This window comes from Nelumbo lutea, chromosome 1, assembly GCF_056320005.1.
Source record: "Nelumbo lutea isolate HS-2025 chromosome 1, American lotus-T2T, whole genome shotgun sequence".
Taxonomy (NCBI): Eukaryota; Viridiplantae; Streptophyta; class Magnoliopsida; order Proteales; family Nelumbonaceae; genus Nelumbo; species Nelumbo lutea.
In genome coordinates, this window is record NC_142684.1 from 135,605,469 (window position 1) to 135,620,450 (window position 14,982).

General features: G+C 33.6%; 1 protein-coding gene and 2 non-coding genes across 3 annotated transcripts; 1 reads left to right on the forward strand and 2 right to left on the reverse strand.

Annotated features, from left to right (window-relative positions):
- Positions 1 to 7,102: 7,102 nt before the first annotated feature.
- Positions 7,103 to 9,516, forward strand: LOC148877762 (serine/threonine-protein phosphatase PP1-like). The gene is made up of 3 exons (XM_088943585.1): positions 7,103 to 7,545; positions 8,295 to 8,854; positions 8,967 to 9,516. The coding sequence occupies exons 1-3, from the start codon at positions 7,371 to 7,373 to the stop codon at positions 9,141 to 9,143; spliced, it is 912 nt and encodes a 303-aa protein (XP_088799711.1). The 5' UTR covers positions 7,103 to 7,370; the 3' UTR covers positions 9,144 to 9,516.
- A 5,110-nt stretch (positions 9,517 to 14,626) lies between these two features.
- On the reverse strand, positions 14,627 to 14,699 carry TRNAF-GAA (transfer RNA phenylalanine (anticodon GAA)). The gene has a single exon. It is a non-coding gene; the product is annotated as a tRNA-Phe (tRNA).
- Positions 14,700 to 14,717: 18 nt separating this feature from the next.
- Positions 14,718 to 14,788, reverse strand: TRNAG-GCC (transfer RNA glycine (anticodon GCC)). The gene has a single exon. It is a non-coding gene; the product is annotated as a tRNA-Gly (tRNA).
- Between the last annotated feature and the right edge of the window lie 194 nt (positions 14,789 to 14,982).

Here is a 14,982-nt window from a genome sequence, read left to right on the forward strand (position 1 = left end):
CCACTTTGGAACCTACGTATCCAAATCCACCCAATTAGGGTTAGGATGGGTTGGGTTGTGCAGGTCAAGTTGGGTTGGGTGATTCAAATGCATGCCTCCTACTATAGCCACATCTCATTAGAATTCCAAACCACCATGTCATATATTTCATTTTGGGATTAAAAGTGAAATAAAATAGATTTTATTAACTTTCATGTTCACATGCAATTTTATACAAAAGCAATTTTATGAAAATGACTTTTACGAAAGTACCATTACACAAATGCATTTTTATAACAATACTTTTACACAAAAGCACTTTTATAAAAGTACTTTTATGAAAGCACTTTCACACAACAAACACTTTATGAAAGTACTTTTCCAAAAACACTTTTATGAAAGCATAAAAGCACTTTTATAAATGTACTTTTACGAAAGCGCTTTTACAAAAGTACTTTTATGAAATCCCTTTTATAGAAGTACTTTCATAAAAGTACTTTTGCAAAAGCAGTTTTATAAAATTTTTGCAATTTTTTGTTATTTTTTTGCATTTTCTGTATATTTTTGGTATTTTCTACGTTTTTCGCAAACTTTGGTATTTTCTACATTTTCTAAAATTTTTGGTATTTCTTGCATTTTTTACAATTTTTGTTATTTTCTGCATACTTTTTGCATTTTTTTTTGTGTTTTTCATGCATTTTCTACAATTTTCTGGTTTTTTTTTGTATTTTTCTACATTTTTTTGGTTTTTTTTTTTTTTGCATTTTCTTCACTTATCTACATTTTTGCATTTTCGAGTGTACAAGTTGACCTGACTCATTTTTGTCACATGGTAGACTTGAGAGAGATTATTTTCTCAAAATTTATTATTTTGGGTGTACGGGCCATCGTGACCCATTTTTGTATTCATAAGTGGGGATAGGTGGGTTAATATGGGTAAACGTGGTTAAGGGTCAATATGAAAGATCAAGTGGGTCAGGGTGGGTTAGGGGTGGATTCAAGCCAAGCCGAGTCGAATAGTACAAGGCTCGAGCTCGATTTTGAGAAAAAATGGTTTATAAAAATATTTTTTATTTGATATTTAAAAAGGGTTCAACTATGATATAGAAAATATATAATATCTGAAAAACTTCTAACCAATCAATTAGAATCATAAATGTGGTAGCCAATCAGGTGTTATTTATCAAAATACATGGGTGGTTTTGATTGGTGAAAACCCTTTCCATACCATATCTTTTCTGTATCATAGATTTTTCCATTTAAAAATTAAGAATTATAATATATATATTTGATCCGGCTCACGAATCTCACGAGCCGAGCTCTAATAGGTTAGAGTTTGACTCATTTCTTAATCGAACTTGTGAATTGGGCTTGAAATTGACTCGAAACTCAATGGGTTATGACAACAATGATTCATGATGGGTCATAGTGGGTTGATAGATCAATATGGGTGAGTTAATATTTAACCGAGAACCCTTACCCATCCCACCTAGTCGCCACCTCTAGTTGGGAAAGAGATAACTTTTTGCCTTGGAAAGCTTAATAAAAACACGCGACCTTTAGTCTGACTTTCTCCCAACTGAACTATCCCCACTTATCAACAAATCGATTGCACCAGCTTAGAATCGAACCGGGGTCTGTACCGTGGCAGGGTACTATTCTACCGATCAACACAACCGTAGCATTGAATGGAGCCGGCTTAGGCCTTGAATTGTTTGAGGCTTATGCCGTTGGGCCTTTGGCTTGGACCTCAATTATTTGCATGTTAATCTTGAATATGAATGCTTAAATAGGGGCGAAAGAAAAATTTAAGACAAAAAAAAAAAGACGAATGCCTTGTTTTGTATATATTGGCATATTGAACAAATAATAAATATAGAAATAACAAATAAATGCATATAAATGTGCAAGAAAATAGCTTGTTTTATTGTTTATACTTTATTCTCACCCATTTGCACATTTATCCCATACTTGAAAAGTTATTTCCTCTAAAGCACATGCACCATAGATGGTCAAATTACTCACTAATGCATACAAGTGCAAGAAATGAAATAGGAATGCACTGCTCTTAAAACAATGTTGGTTCCTATCCCTAAATTGTAAAATTTAACTCATATGATACTATAGGCCTCGTGTCAAGCGTGTTGTATCTTTTGGGTATTGCTACCCCTTTTAAAGGTGTTTTAAAAAAAATTAATAATTAAATAACATAAACCTAACCTTGCTATGAAATTTTGGAAAAAAAAAAACTAAAAGAAAAGATGTCCATGGCTCAAAGTGTGATACTCGATACAACCCTTACATCATATTGGGGTCATCAATAATGTGAACAATGAACTCATATCTAATATATCAAACAAGTCAAATAAGATCATAATTTTATATTTTTCATGCCTTTTTTTTGTTTATGAATTATATCAGTTTTTATTTTGGCTCAAGGCGTACACCTCACCCCTATGAGACCTAATCGTCTCTCCCCTGCCTTCAGCCTTTTAAAACCTTGAATCCAATTCAAGCATTATTTTTTGGGTTATGTCTAGTTTATCCAATCACAGTCTAAGTTGCACTTTAGTGAGAGTGGGCAATTTCCTAATGCTCTAGGTAAATTTGCTTTACACTTGTGTATCTTAATGCTATTTTTGTTATTAATTTTTAAGTTTTATTGGTTTATTGTTATGTTTATAATGTTTTTTAGGTAAAAAAAAAAAAAACCCTCTCTTATAACAATTCTATAAACGACCCTTGTATTTTGAACCTAACAAAAGCCTCCCCTATAGCTTTGAAAAAAAAAACTGCAAATACCTCCTTTTTGTTAGATTTTCCCTAACAAAGTCATTGAAATTACCAAAATACCCTTATCATTAAGGCATTATCATACATAATTTAAAGTTTCAACTTTATCCTCCACTAATTTATTTTGCTTGTCAGCATTCAAAGAATAATTCTCTCTATTCTTTCTAGACGAAGTAAGTAAAATGGTTGAAGTAAAAGGAAGCAAATATTTTAAGGTATTTTAGTAAATTTACATTTGAATGAAAGTTGGTTAAGGGAAATTTTGATATTTTAAAAAGATTAATGCATTATATCAGCATTTCTTATTTGGAATGCTAACGAAAGGAAGGTATTTGCTCGTTTTTTCAAAACAATAGGGAGGGATTTCATTAAAATAAAAAAAAAACAAGAAAGTTTAAATTGATTTTAAACTATATTTAAATGGAACTTAAATTGAACACACTAGTACAGATTTTTTGAAGTTTAAATTGATTTTAAACTATATTTTGCAGGGTATTATTCTACCACTAGACCACTGGTGCACATTTTACTAATTGTTTTGCAGTTTTCTAGTGATCCTTGTGACTGGAATTATGGAACACACTAGTACAGATTTTTTGAAGAAGCAAAACACGATCCATTTCTTTCTTTGGAAGTGGGACCAACATGAGTTATTTATGTATCATTTCACCTCAAGAAACATGAACAAGATTTGTAGTTTAATGAATCTATTTATAAGTGTTAGGTGCATTGAGTTCTAGTTGTGATCGATTCCATGACCCGATCCCAAAGAAGTTGAGAAAAAAAATCTGCTAGTACAAATTTAGGGTATGTTTGGTTCATAGTTGGAATAAGAATTAGAATGGTCTACTCCCACTATCTATTTGGTTAGATGGGAATGAGAATGGCAATTGGAATAAAAAAGAATGAGATTTTATTCTTAAGGGAGGAGAGGAGAGGGAATGATCATTCCCTCAAATGGGGGAATGCCATTCCACCAAGAAAGCAAGAATGAAAATGGCATTCTAATTCCATCCAACCAAACAGTTGGAATTGGAATAGCCCACTCCGATTTTGAATATAAACCCCTATTGCTGTGAACCAAATGGGGCCTTATATGAGGCCGGATCTGCTCCTTACATAGGGCGTCTCACACCGACCTCACATGAACATCCTACCATATAATGGGAACATCTCCCATGCTTATTAGTTATTATTCATGGGAGATGTTCCTAATGCACAGTTGATGTGCTTGTGAGGCGCCCATTTGTGAGGAGCAGATCCCGTTCCACCTTATAGTGGCCTGTGGTGGAAGCAAAGGGCTTGGATGCAGGGGAGAAATCACAAGCAGTATAGTTTGGAAAAATATCAGACAGCTGATTTGGGCTCTCCAGATTTTTCACCAAGGCTCAGTTTGGAAGGAGTACAAATGCAAATATGTAGAATGCAAAACTTTATATTTTGTATTATTTTGCATGTATTTACACTCTACATATTTATATTTATACTCCTTCCAAATTGAACCCAAGCCTCAATTTGAAAAGAGTAAATACAAATATATACAATGTAAATACATATCAAATAATACAAAATATAAGGTTTCACACTCTACATATTTATATTTATACTCCTTTCAAACTGAGCCCAAACAAAACTTATAAGCTGTCTGAGTGAGGACCACCCCTCAGAAAGCCAAAAGCTATGTTCAGAACTTCATAAATGCGCCCCACAATGTTCCACAACACATCGCCACCATGTATTAAGAACATCTCCTGTTGATGACATCATCATTTCTGGTACTATCACCAAGAGATATTTCCAATACATGGCAGGGGGGATGTTCTATGGGATGTTGTGGGGCGCCCCCTAGTGGGGTGCAGATGTGAACTTCCAAAAGCTATTGTTTTTCAATAACCCTCCCAAAACAAGTAGCTTAATAGCTTCATCCTCGTTGGTAGCGGAGCAGAAGCACACTTCTGGAAGGAAATCTTTTTTTGTGAAAATTTGCTTCATCAATCTTCTTTTGAAATGGAAGCTGATTCTTGAGCATCTGTTATACATAAACTGAAGCACGAACAAGTAGTGGGCCAGAACAGTTAATCTTTGTAGCCTTGGGATCCATAACCCTGATGAAGAAAAAGAAAAACGATCATTACCTGATGATTATAAACTCTACCAGAAATAAACTATACACAAAAAGACTTCCAAAGAAAAGAAAAGGAGCTTTGATCATGGACTCCAGCAAAGGATTAGTTATGCGTCAAACTTACACATGAAACAGGATTTTCATGTGCATCTATATGATACACAAGGTGGTGGGTGATGAGGGGTGATTTGGCCCGACCTAATAAGGTCACATGGTCATGACCTGCCAACAGGATGACAACTTGGCAAGGAGAGCCCAATCAGCAATTCGGGAGCCTGGGTGTTTGGGCACCTCGACACTAAGGCCAATTCAACACCCAAGTATCAAAGTGACATGTAATCACCTCCAAAAGTTTCTCAGTGAACTTCAAATTTCCTAGGTGTTCGAACGGTAACAATAGACTTTGTTGACCGGTATGTTACTCTCCTTTTAAAGTAGAAACGAATCTCATCTACACGGGCCAAGGATTCTTAAGTCATTTCGTGAGACCCACGGCAATTCAACTATATAAGGGCATCAACCCCCCAGGACCCAGGTACACGCGATTTAGTGCATTCTAGCTCTCCTTATTCTCAAACTCTTACCTCGCATATACTATTACTGACTTAAGCATCGAAACGACCTCGTCAGATTAATCACCCCGGGTCTCTAATACCTCCCTTTCTTTGCAGTTCGCACGACCTACTTGACGACAGGCGTCTGAACTACCCTACAGCTAGGAGCATCTAGATTGCGCACTATCACTAATTGCACATAAAGCATGGGAATAACAATAATAATTAACAAGTGATTAAGTGATCTACAATTATATAACATTGGTTCTAGATGCTGCAAAAAAAGTATTTCTTATATACCAAGTTAGTCAATTAGTACATGACTCAGATCTCATGGGTCTAATCTACTCTCTCCCACGGTCAATCACCCACCAAGAAAATTTAAATTATAAAACTATAATAATTTTAGTTGGCAAAAAGAGTGAAGAAATTGAAGCACGATTAACTGCCATTTTGAAACATTCTCTTAGGCTCCAGGTTCTCTTATTTGCTTTAACAAAATGCTTATCTCCTTCATCTTATGGGTGATAATTTTCAATCCAACCTAGAAAAAGCATAGCCCTAGAAATTTCTAAGTTAAGCTTGGGCCCAATACTTTAGGCCTAACAGATACATATTCATGTATATATTATTTAGGGGTATTTTGAGTTCAGTCCACCTTAGAATTCTTAATGTGATTATACAGTTTGGGTCAGTGTCAAGAGGAGGGGGATTCGTGGATAAATACATTTAGGCTATGTTTAGTTTGAAGGAAAAGGAAGGGAAAGGTAAGGAAAGGAAGGGAAAGACCGGAAAATCTATACAAGGTTTGTAAAGATCTCTCTGCCTTCTTTTCCATGCACTTTCCTTCAAACTAAACATAGCCTTAGGGAATTAATTCATGAATTCTAAGGTGGAGTGGACTGTAAAAAAGGCCTATTATTTATACATAAATATATATTATTTTTATTTTATATATAAATATTTTAATATGAAACCTATAATACAAATTGTATATAATATTTTTGTATTTATATAATTAATAAAATATGTTTTAAAGACATATTATATGGTATATAATATAAATAGCATATATATTAATACTTTATACATAAAAGTCATATGCCCAAAATCAAGATTGGCCCAGTCATCCATGGACCATTGGACCTAGGGCTATAGCTGTTATCACAAGTGCTAAGCCCAGCCCAACCCATGATTAACCCTACTTCACCCTCTCTCCCCAACCATCCACGAACTCCTTAGTCCTTTGGTTCTCCCCCAATTTTCATGTGCAAGCATATATAAAACAATGGCCCAATTTTGATTTGTGAAGTGTTTCCAGATTATCCAAACTTTGTTAATGATGGACTTGGGGGCCGGGGAACAATAGAACAAGCTGTACAAATTAAACCATGTTACCGAACTCTGTAAAAGAAGGCGGGCTCGTTATTTATATGTCTCCAACTCTCAACTCTCAAAATATTGTATTGTAGCTACTAGCTAGGGAGAGATACCCTCTTCCTCTTCTTCAATTTGCCATGATGATATGCCATCTCTCCTTTCCTCTGACTCTCAAGTCTCAACCGCAAATTTTGGAGAAGGGATATTTAATCAAAACCAAAACATGGAAAACCCGAATAAATAGGGAACGAAGGGCATACAAGTCTCCCTTGGTTCCTTCCCATTAATCGGCAAGCGAAACCCACACCTAGCCATTCAATTATTTCCCCATATCATATCTTTAGTTGTTCACCCACGGATCTTTAGCGCTCTCTGTCTCCTATTCTGTTTTATTCTTCTGGTTTGCTTTTGTCCTGTCATTGGTTAAGTGAAAAAAAAAAAAAACAAATACAACAACAACAACAAAATTAAAGTTCATTGGCAATACACAATTACAAACATAAATAAAGCTGCTTACATCGATCGATCAGGCCGAGGCCATGGAAGTGGGGGTATTAGATGATCTAATAGAGAGGTTATTGGAAGGTAGGAAGAGCAAAGGCAAACGTATTCAGCTCTCCGACTCTGAGATCCGTCAACTCTGCACTGTGGCCAAGGGTGTCTTTCTCAGCCAACCCATTTTCTTGGAATTAGAAGCCCCCATGAACATTTGTGGTAAATATGCTTTGCGTAGCATATATATATATATATTCCTTCTCTTTTCTTCTTTATATATATCCTGCATGTTCCTGTGCCACTGCATTCTTTTCACAAACATCAATATCCATATTAACGCCTTGAATTTGGCTGGCTTCCATGGTAATTCATCTTAATTTTCATGTTATTACAATCAGTTGCAAGCTAGCCTTCCAACAAAGCCAGTCCCTAATCCTGATAGGAGTGAGAATATAACATGCATGGACACCGATCTCTCTCTCTCTCTCTCTCTCTCTCGCTCTCTCTCGCTCTCGCTCTCGCTCTCTCTTATATATATTCTGGTTCTGGGTAATAAGATAAAAGAAGAAGGCAATACTGATATCTCCTTTAAACTTGATGAATGTTCTTTTGATTCTCTGTGCTGCAACAGAACATGTATTCATTTATTTTTATTTTTCCATAACTAAGATTGCATGATTTCTCTTTGATGTATCAACAACACAACTACAAGCTCCCAATTTACCAAATTTTTGACAATTGGTGGATTGCTGATTTTCTAATTCTATCTGCTGAAGCTTCAGCAATCAAAATTCAAAACTAGTCCTGGCTCATAACAAGTAATGTAATGTAATTGGGTCATATATAGCAAGTTAAATCTGAATTTTGAAATGCTTTCTCCCCTCCTCTATAGGCGAGTCTAGCTAGCTTGCTGTATAAAATAAAAGAGGAAGTTGAAGTAAAGAATTAATGGTTCAGCTGGTTAGCAGGTGACATACATGGTCAGTTCTCCGACCTCCTACGACTATTTGAGTACGGTGGTTTTCCGCCAGAAGCCAACTACTTATTCCTGGGAGACTACGTAGACAGAGGAAAGCAAAGCATTGAAACCATATGCCTTCTCCTAGCTTATAAGATCAAGTTCCCAGATAACTTCTTCCTTCTCCGAGGAAACCATGAGTGTGCCTCCATCAACAGAATATATGGGTTCTACGATGAATGCAAGCGCAGGTTCAGCGTCCGACTCTGGAAGATTTTCACCGATTGCTTCAACTGTTTGCCCGTGGCGGCAGTCGTTGATGACAAGATCTTATGCATGCATGGTGGGCTTTCTCCAGAAATGGAGAGCATGGATCAAGTAAGAGCGATAGAGAGGCCAACTGATGTGCCTGATCAAGGTCTCTTGTGTGATCTTCTTTGGGCTGATCCCGACAGAGACATCAAAGGATGGGGAGAGAACGACAGGGGAGTTTCATATACGTTTGGATCAGACAAGGTGGCTGAGTTCTTGAAGAAGAATGATCTTGATCTCATATGTCGCGCTCACCAGGTACCTAAACCAAACACGCATCAATCGATATCTCAAGTTTTTCGTTTCGTTTTGCCTGAAATACGCGATTAACAAGTTGGGATTTCTGATCAAAACCGATGATGAGCTGCAGGTCGTTGAAGATGGGTATGAATTCTTTGCCGACAGGCAGCTGGTTACCATATTCTCGGCTCCAAACTACTGTGGAGAATTCAACAACGCAGGTGCACTAATGAATGTGGATCCAAGTCTACTCTGCTCTTTTCAGATTCTCAAACCTGGAAGGGGAAAGGATGTTCAGCTGGAATAGAGATTGAGATTCCAACCAAGGGAAGCAGTGAAAAGATGGAATTCAATAAGAGGAGGCAGACATGATACCAAGACATATGCATTATATCCATTTTTATTATGGTAGTTGCAGTTAGGAGTTAGAGACACAGACAGACAGACAGACAGACAGACAGACAGACATGTCAACCACCAATGAACGCCCTACACGTGTTCTTTGTTGCAGATCATCCATGTAGTAACATACAACATCAGCAAGCTCTGTATATAATCCCCCACAGTTAAATGAAGCTTAAATATCTAAACTTTGAAGAAATAGTGCCTCAATCGGTTGCCTTGTACCAGAACAAATAAGATGTGAATGGTCTGTGAAGCTAGTGTTTTAATTTCTCTTAGATGTTTCAAGTTCTATAAGCATCTGCTTCTAGCATTTTTTAGTTTACGAAGTTAAAATTAGCAGAAAATTTACATATTAACTCATACCAGGGGAGAATGGGTGATCATCGAAAACTGAAAAACCCAACTGAACCGATGAGACCATATGAAAATTTCCGATTAATTGAACCGATTACCAAAAGTATCGGTTCCGTTTCAGTTAACCAATATAAAAAAAAAAAAAAAAAAAAAAAAAAAAAAAAAACCGGCAGTTAATCAAATTGACTGATATATATATATATATATATATATATATATAGATATAGATATACACTATTTATTGCGAAAAAAATAAAAAACATTGACTGGGTCAAGAACCAAATTAGTCCTTACCGTAGAACCACTGAAATGGGCTATGGTTGATACATTAATTTTTTTTTTTTGTATTTTAGTTATTTCTATTTTTACTAATAATAACTCTCATTTTTTCAAATATATTTTTGTTTAATATGAAGAATATATAATATTAATACATGTTTGAATTTTTTCATAAAATTCCAATATATTGTTTGATATTGGTTTTTAATATAAAATTCCAATATATTGTTTGATATTGGTTTTTAATATAAAATTCCAATATATTGTTTGATATTGGTTTTTAATATTGGGATCAAATCAATTTATTAGATTGATTAGCCATAGCCACCCAATTCAAGATTGTAGGTTCATTTACCACCAAACCACTTACCTACTGTGGACTAGCTAATTAAATTATGGAACCACTCAGCATGGTTAGTGGGGTAATGTGTTAGACATTAATGTTTTTATTTTTTTTCTAATTTTTATCCCATTTCCATCATTAATGAAAATAATTCTCATTTATCACACTTTTTTTATATGATGAATATATAATATCATAGAATGTACACAAGTTTATCTACATTTTTCTATAATTTTGTGTATTTTATTATTTAATTATAACATCATGTGTTGATCCATTTGACATGGACAATTGAACCACTAATCCACCACTTGGATGGAAAAAACCATTTTGCTTTTTCGTTGATTTTAAATCTTGCATTCCATTTTCATTATTAATAAAAATAATTCTTATTTTCAGATTTATTTTTTTTAATATTGTGAATATGTAACATTAGAACTATATCAAAATGCTTTATACAAAGCTTATATTTTTCTTTGAGTTTCCATATATTTTTTTAATATTTATTTCTTAGTTATGACATCATAGATTGGCCCATTTGACCTAGAAGATTAGATCATTAACCTACCATCTAGATATGAAGTTGGTTTCATTTTCAGGTTGGTTTTAAATTTTGCATTTAATTTGTATCACTAATAAAATAATTATTATTCATCATAATTATTTTGTATTATTCTATTCTAAAAAAATATATTTTTAATTATACATCATGAGTTAACCCATTTCATTTGAAAGGTTGAACCACTAATCCGCCCCCTAGATAGGAAAAATGTTTCATTTCCCATCGGTTTTAAGTTTTATATTCCATGTCCATCATTAATAAAATAATGTCTATTTTATCATACTTATTTTTTAATATGACAAATATATAATAATATAAATGTGTCCAAATTTTTCAAAATTTCTTTATTTTCTATATTTTTTATATTTCTAATTTTTTATTATTTATTTATGACATCATGGAATTATCCATTTGACCGAAATGGTTGAACTACTTACTCACCACCTAGATGGAAAAATATGATTTCATTAATTCCTAGGTTTATTTTAAAAATATAAAAGTTCATTATATTAATAACTATTATGTATTGATTTATTAGTGGAATTTAATGATGAGAAACAAAAGTATAAATGTTGGATTGAATGAGAGAGAGAGAGAGAGAGAGAGAGAGAGAGAATGTGATTTATTTAATGACTTAAATGTGAGACTTGATTAGAGGTAATAATTAAATGCACTTAATAGTATTATTTTAATTGCATTTTCTACTTAAATCTTGTATTCCATTTTCATCATTAATAAAAGTAATTATTACTTTCATATTTAATATCATGAATACATAACATTAGAATTGTATCAAAATGCTTTATACACAGCTTATATTTTTCTTTGAGATTCTATATATATTTTTTAATACTTATTACTTAGTTATGACATCATAGATTGATGCATTTTACCTGGAAGATTAGATCATTGACCTACCATCTAGATATGAAAATAGATTCATTTTCATGCTGATTTTAAAATTTGCATTTAATTTATATCACTAATAAAATAATTATTATTCATCATACTTATTTTTTGTTTATATGATTAAGATATAATACTATAGATGTAGAGGTGAACATTCGGTTTATTCGGTTAAAAACCGAACTGAACCGAACAAATAGGAAATTTTTAAAACCAAATTAAAAATAAAAATCAAATTGAAACTGAATAATAGAAAAACCAACATTTTTTATTTGGCTTTTAGTTATTTCGATTAAAACCAGATTTTAATAATGTATATAGAAAAGTCAAAATTTTCTATTCGGTTCTAATCAAATTATGCTCACCCCTATAATAGATGTGCCCAAAATTGTTTTGTATTTTTTGTATTATTCTATTTTAAAAAAATTATTTTTAATTATACATCATGAGTTAACCCATTTAACCTATTGAACCACTAACCAACCCCTAGATGGGAAAATTGTTTCATTTCCCATCGGTTTTAAGTTGTACATTTAGTGTCAATCATTAATAAAATTATGTTTATCCTATCATACTTTTTTTTAATATGACAAATATATATCAATAAAATTGTGTCCATTTTTTTATATTTTTTATTTTTTGCATTTCTAAATTTTTATTATTTACTTATGACATCATGGAATTATCCATTTGACCAAATGGTTGAACTACTTACCCACCACCTAGATGGAAAAATATGATTTTATTTCTAGCTTTATTTTAAAAATATCAAATTTCATTGTATTAATAATTATTGAGTATGGATTTATTAGTAGAATTTAATAGTGAGAAACAAAAGTATTAATGTTGGATTCAATGAGAAGGATGTTGATGTAGCGCGATCTGACTACTCTCTACTGGAGGATGATCTGGCTTCCAATCGAACAGCGAACTAGGTGAATCTGCAAGACAACAGATCAGAGAACCCGGGCTGGTTAACCCGGCGAGGTCGCTCCAATGCTTAAGTTAGTATACTATGGTGCGAGCTGAAAACTTTGAAAGCTAGAGAGCTAGAGAGTAGAAAAATCACACATACCTTGTGTCATCGGGGTTGGTGCCTTTATAAGTTGAGCTCTCGTGGGTTTTGCAGATCGGTTCCGGGATCTTCGTCCTAAGAGGATCCATTTTTGCTCTAATTGGGGAGTAACGTATCAATTAATAAAGATTATCAATTCCGCCCGATCCGGGCGGGGAGAAGACTAGGCCTATTGTTACATGGCATGATCCCGTGAGGTTCGAGATCTATTAGAGGAACTTCTGGAGTTGGTACGTGGTGGTTTGGGTCCGTAGCCCCGAGCTGATACTTCGGTTCTTTTAGCACTGAGCTGGATTGAACGCCGAAGTGCCTCAATACCGAGGTGACCCTGTCCGAGGTGACTAAACACACGAGCTCAAATGTTGTGAACTAGTCTTGCTAGGCTGAGCTGTCATCCCTTAGTCAGGTCGTGTCCACGTGTCCCCTTCTTGCTAGGTCGTGCCAAATCACCCTTCCTCATATGTGATTTATTTAATGACTTAAATGTGAAACTTAATGAAAGGTAATTGAATGCATTTAATAGTATTATTTTAATTACATTTTCTACCCTTACAACGAAGGTGAACTAAATTCAAGAGAAGGGGTATTTTAGTAAAGAAAAATTCTAGAAGCCAATACCTTATTCACACTTTTATAGGTAATATAGATTATAATATATTTATGTATATTACATTTTTTCATATATATTTTATATTATCTATATATTATAATATATATATTAATATATATTTATAATATAATATAATATAATATATTATTTATTATTTATAATATAATTTTTTATATGTATTTCTATTATTTATATTATATATTTAATATTTATTTATGATATTTATTTTAAATATCAAAAAACCAACAAACCAACAGACCAACAGGTTAATCGATTGGCTTCAATTTGGTTTTGATTACTGGTTTTCCAAAAACCAATAATACCGGTTCGGTTTGGAAAGCACCCCTAACTCATACAATATACAGATTTAACCCAAAAAATAAGAGCTTAGTACAAAATGTAAAATGGGCCAACAAGAAAAAGACATATTTACATCAAGGTGAATCTCATCACCAAAATATAAGCAAGCACCATGGATTTTGGCTTTGCCGTTGTTTGGGTGTATTTGGATGACATTTTCATTATTCTGGCAAGTTAAATGCTTAAGAAAAATCTGTCTCTCTAAAATTGTTCTTTACGTATTCATTGAATATATCCTCAAGATCAGTTTGGATGTCATGTTGATTGATGGAGTTAGATTATTAATAGTTTTTAATTATTAATGTATTATTATTTTATTATTACATTAATTACAATGTATTAATATTTTACTTATATGTATTCTTATTATATTTAATAATTAATATCCTTGTTTGTTGTTATTAATCTATTAATATTTTATTATTACTTTAATAATATATTATTAATTTATTAATATTAGGATTTTGGAATTTGTCATGAGTTCTTTACTTCTTGATAGACTCTTGAATGGAAATTCTGTTTTCAAGGGGGAGACTAAAATGGGTGTTCCCCGCCTATATGAGAGAATCACATTAATGAGAACAAGAATTCCATTTTAACCAAACGGTTATGGATCATTCAAATTCCAATTCCAGGCTAGGGATGGCAATTTTCTCCATCCCCGACAGGGACCCGACTTTCCCAACCAGATGGAGTCAAGGTTGGGGATTGAGGTCTATGCCCCACCCTAACCTCAATTATATATATCAAAACATGTTTAAAACATTATTTATAATGTAAAATTTTAATGGAGAACCCATCTGCATCAAGGATCGGAGATGGGTGGAGGTTAATTTCAAAACAGGGCATAGGAACAGATCAATAATAAAAAAAAATTAGAAAAGAAGAAAAGAAATTGCGGTGAGCGTGGATCGAACACGCGACCTTCAGATCTTCAGTCTGACGCTCTCCCAACTGAGCTATCCCCGCTTATTTTATCACATAGATTGCACCAGCCGGGAATCGAACCCGGGTCTGTACCGTGGCAGGGTACTATTCTACCACTAGACCACTGGTGCTTGTTGCTATTAATTTTTTCTCGATTCTAACAAATAAATAGTAGATAAGTCTTAAGGACAGACAATTCCACCGGCTGGAGTAATGTAACCATCAATATAAGAAGAAGAAAGACTCTAACAAAAGAGAGGGATAGAACTGCCAACAAATCCGAAAGTCCAAAGCCATGATTAGCATGATTAACTCTAATGCTTTC